Here is a 5,263-nt window from a genome sequence, read left to right on the forward strand (position 1 = left end):
GGAATTTAAAATTCAAATCTGAAATTAAAATTCTTTTTGCAATAAAAAAGTTTTACTATTTTTTCAACTTTGTTTTCCTTTTTATTTTTCTTTCTTTACTTGATCCAGTTCTCATTATGCAATTTTGGTCCTTTCCATTCCACCCTCAGCTACGACCATATAGTATATGGTCAACGAATTCTAACTATTTTAGCTTTTTTTTTTAAATAAAGTTTTTTTAGGTTAAGTTTGTTGGATTCTCTCACTACAATAAATTTGTCTTAAGACAATATATTTTCAAAATATGCCATTAAAAATATTTTTAATAACAATCTATTTTGTAGATTTGACTATACTATATAAATTTTTAACAGCATTATAAAAAAATTATTATTATAGAGATTACATACACTAGTAAAAATGACACATTTTTATGTTGTTACTAAATGTGAAAAAAATGAAACTAGAAGCTTAAATAGCTACACTTTTAAAATTTCATTACACAAAAAGATATGTTAACTAAAGAAGTGTAATTAAATCCTAATTTTGTTGTAGTCATCTCTTTAAAAAAATCAAATAAAAATTAATTTTGAAAATCAAAACCCATAAATTGATAAAAAGAAGTGTGTATCAGTACTAAAGAATAACATGTTCGGTTCCTAGAAGAAACCGGAGAGAGACAATTGGAAATGAAAAGTAAATAGTCTTTAACTTACCTAGAATTATACAGTTTGAGTGGATCATACAATTTTATGATAACAAATTAAGGGAAAGTGGAAAACAAACAATTGAATATATATGCATGTTTTAACCAGACAGTGAACAAGCGCACACATTAATATATCTCTAACTTCTAAGCGTTGTAGAAAGTTTCTGATTTAAAGCTTTACAAAGTAGGTGCAAAGGAGTAGCTACGTACCATTCCACGGAGAACCCACATCTGAAAATGTCACTTCAAAGATTCTATCAATTATTCTCAATGCCTTCCAACCAAAAAAAAAAAATCTATTTATAAATGTCTGATTGTTCATCCGCCAATACACAGCCCATATCAACAAAAACCCATAAGAGTTACGATGCCCTTGCCATTTAAAGTCCTGTTCTTCCTCAGCCTTGTTTTAGGTTCGTCTTTCCATTTCATTGCTTCTACTGCTTCTTCAAGATCTGCAACAGCTCCTGTTGGAGTGACGGAAGTAGAGGCACTTCTACTATGGAAGGCTAGTCTTGACAAGGAAAGTCAATCCACCTTGTCTTCTTGGTTCGGAACCAGGCCCTGCACTTGGGTAGGGATTCGTTGTGGTTCGTTTGGGAGCATCACTCATCTAAACCTTTCCTCCTCAGGTTTGAAAGGCAAGCTAGAAGGTTTGAACTTCTCCCTTTTTCCCAACCTTACCCATATTGATCTTAGCATTAACTCACTCCATGGAAACATTCCTTCACAGATTGGCCATCTGCCCAAACTCGTCTACCTAAACTTTTCTTTCAACTATCTCCACGGTTTCATTCCTAACAAAATTGAATTATTAAGATCTCTTTCTAAACTTGATATGTCAAACAATAATTTCACAGGTTCTATCCCAATTTCTATAGGAAATTTGAAAAGCTTATATGTTCTTTACCTTTACAACAACAAACTCTCTGGTTTCATTCCCCAAGGAATTGGGTTGTTAAGATCTCTTTCTGAACTTGATTTGTCTGAAAACAATCTCACAGGTCCAATCCCAACTTCAATAGGGAATTTGATAAATTTATCCGTCCTTTACCTTTACAATAACAGACTCTTTAATTCCATTCCCCAAGAAATTGGATTGTTAAGATCTCTTTTTGACCTTGATTTGTCTTACAACAGTTTCACAGGTCCAATCCCTGCTTCGATAGGAAATTTGATAAACTTATCCGTTCTTGACCTTAACAACAACAAACTCTCTGGTTTGATTCCCCAAGAAATTGGATTGTTAAGATCTCTTTCTGACCTTAAATTGTCTTACAACAGTTTCACAGGTCCAATCCCTGCTTCGATAGGAAATTTGATAAACTTGTCCGTTCTTTACCTTAACAACAACAAACTCTCTGATTTAATTCCCCAAGAAATTGGATTGTTAAGATCTCTTTCTGTCCTTGAATTGTCTTACAACAGTTTCACAGGTCCAATTCCTACTTCGATAGGAAGTTTGATAAACTTATTCTTTCTTTACCTTAACAACAACAAACTCTCTGGTTCCATTCCCCAAGAACTTGGTTTGTTAAGATCTCTTTCTGACCTTGTATTGTCTGACAACAATTTCACAGGTTCAATCCCTGCTTCAATAGGAATTTTGAGTAATTTGTCTTATCTTTTTCTTGTCAACAACAATTTATCGGGTTCAATACCTCAAGAGATGAACGGCCTAAGAAATTTGAAATCTCTACAGTTAAAAAACAATAAGTTTGTTGGTTCTTTACCACACAATATTTGCCTAGGTGGGTTGCTTACCAATTTCACTGTAGCAAACAACAATTTCACTGGCCGAATCCCCAAAACTTTAAAAAATTGCACCAACTTGTATAGAGTTAGGCTCGATGGAAATCAGTTCTTCGGAAATATAACAGAAGATTTTGGCATATACCCTAACTTGAATTATATTGACTTGAGTAATAATCAATTCTATGGTGAACTTTCATGGAAATGGGGGGAGTGTCATAATTTGAAAAACATGAAAATCTCCAAGAATAATATTTCTGGTGAGATTCCGGCTACTCTTGGGATGATGACTCAGTTACAGAGACTTGATCTTTCTTTCAATTATCTAACTGGAGAGATTCCAAAAGAGTTGGGTAGGTTGACATCATTGATGGATTTATCGCTACAAGGTAACCAACTATCAGGCAATATCCCTCCAAAAACTGGAATGCTACATGATCTTCAAACTCTGAATCTAGCAGCAAACAACTTAACTGGATCACTTTCCAAGGAGATCGAAAACTGTTCAAAACTTCAATTCTTGAATTTGAGCTTGAACAGGTTTGTTGGAACCATTCCTTTAGAAATTGGTGATTTACACTCTCTAGAAAATATTGATCTCAGTCAAAATTTGTTGATGGGAGAGATACCGCCACAGCTTGGGAACTTGCTAATGTTGGAAACTGTAAATCTTTCGCACAACATGCTCTTTGGTTCCATTCCATCAACTTTTGAAAATGGTTTGTCAAGCTTGACAACTGTAAATGTATCCTTCAATCAATTAGAAGGTCCTATTCCAAACATCAAAGCTTTTCATGAGGCTTCATGTTTTGCTCTTCAAAGTAATAAAGGGTTGTGTGGCAACACTACATGTTTGAAGGCCTGTGTTCCTATTTCAAGCAGAAAAGGCCTCATTTGGATCATAATACCCCTTTTGGGTAGCCTACTTTTGTTGCTTATCTTGATCATAGGTCTTTTTGCTCTATGCCGAAGATGTAAAAGTAAAAATAAAACATCAGAAGAGAAGAACTGCGAGCAAATTTTTGGTATATCAGGCAATTTTGGAAAAAGATTCTATCAAGATATCATCGAGGCAACAGATGAATTCAATTCCAATTATTGCATCGGTACAGGAGGACATGGACACGTTTACAAAGCTGTGTTATCATCAGGTCAAGTGGTTGCTGTGAAAAAGCTTCATCTCTCAGAAGATGGTGAGCTAACCAATGTGAAGGCTTTTAAAAAAGAGGTTGTTGCCCTGACAAATATACGACATCGAAATATTGTGAAGCTACATGGTTTTTGTCCACATGCAAAACACCCTTTCTTGGTGTATGAGCTCATTGAAAAGGGAAGCTTGAAAGTGATACTAAACGATGAGAAACAAGCAATGGAATTGGATTGGGTCAAGAGGCTGAATGTTGTTAAAGGGGTGGCCCATGCTCTGGCTTATATGCACCATGATTGCTCACCTCCCATAATTCACCGCGACATTTCTAGCAACAACATTCTCTTGGATTCAAAATTTGAAGCTCATGTCTCTGATTTTGGCACAGCCAAATTTTTAAAGTCTAATTCTTCCAGCTTAACCTCCCTTGCAATTGCAGGAACGTTGGGATATATGGCTCCAGGTATACATCTTTCTCTCCAGTTCCCTTATATGTATAATTGATTTATACACATTTTTTTTAAAACGAGAATCATTTTTTAAATTTTCATGTTTGAGAGAGTTATTACTTTGTTAATAAAAAAGAAGCTACAAATGCAATTACATGACATAGTTTTAAACTATATTTCAAAACAATATATGACCAATGTTTTTGCAGAGCTGGCTTACACAACGAAAGTGAATGAGAAATGTGACGTCTACAGCTTTGGCATGCTAACACTCGAGATCATGAGAGGCAATCATCCTGGTGATCTCATCTTGGCTCTATTTTCATCGTCATCATCATCATTGGCGTCATCCTCGACATCATCGCCGATCACACACCATACATTACTGAGTGATGTGGTAGACCAACGCCTCCGACCACCAAGAAGTCGAGTTGCAGAAGGTGTGGTCTCTACTGTACAATTAGCATTTGCATGTTTGCATGCTAATCCACAGTATCGACCAACCATGCAAACTATTTCTTCTGCACTTACAACTCGATGGCCTCCACTTGCCAAGTCATTCTCCTTGATAGAATTGGGAGAGCTCATTGCTCACTGAAGCTCCCAATGACAGCCTTTCATAAAATCTTAGTCACTGTTTCTTCTATGTTGATCTTTTTCTTGTTTGGTTTAATTTCCATGTAATTTGCTTTTCTGCATATGAAATGAGAAATGAACTTTGCAGGTTTTCTTATTTTACTAAAATTTGTCAGTTTATTTATAGACTAATTTAGTTATGCTCCTTAATATACCCCTATCTTCTGTTAAGCTATAGTATTTTTGTGAGTTTTCAACATTCTAACTCAGAGCAAAACACAGGAGGGACGGTTGGACAAGTAACTAAGTCCTTCACATTACCTTCATTTATGCATAGAGAGATGAAATAATAAGCATATGCAAGAATACTGATGTAAGACGTCGCCATTATTTGTGCTGCAATTATTTATTAGCTAATATTGGACTTTATTTCACCTAAATAATGGGGTGGGTTAATCCTAAGAAAAGTTCTGAAAAGGCTAGTGTCTTTCAACACTTCTTGATTCCCAACTGTTTCATCCAAATTCTGTTTTTGGTCCCCCAAAACTCATTTACAGCTTTTGCAAAAGCTAAAGTTTTTTTTTTCCCTAAATCTTACATGATCCAACTTCAATTTTTTGGAGGAAATTCATGTTCTATTACAACTCTCTA

General features: G+C 35.1%; 1 protein-coding gene across 1 annotated transcript; it reads left to right on the top strand.

Annotated features, from left to right (window-relative positions):
• LOC18612083 (probable leucine-rich repeat receptor-like protein kinase At1g35710) lies at positions 1,025 to 4,769 on the top strand. Its single transcript, XM_007048683.2, has 2 exons — positions 1,025 to 4,050; positions 4,246 to 4,769. The coding sequence occupies exons 1-2, from the start codon at positions 1,056 to 1,058 to the stop codon at positions 4,632 to 4,634; spliced, it is 3,384 nt and encodes a 1,127-aa protein (XP_007048745.2). The 5' UTR covers positions 1,025 to 1,055; the 3' UTR covers positions 4,635 to 4,769.

This window comes from Theobroma cacao, chromosome 1 (genome assembly GCF_000208745.1).
Source record: "Theobroma cacao cultivar B97-61/B2 chromosome 1, Criollo_cocoa_genome_V2, whole genome shotgun sequence".
Lineage (NCBI taxonomy): Eukaryota > Viridiplantae > Streptophyta > Magnoliopsida > Malvales > Malvaceae > Theobroma > Theobroma cacao.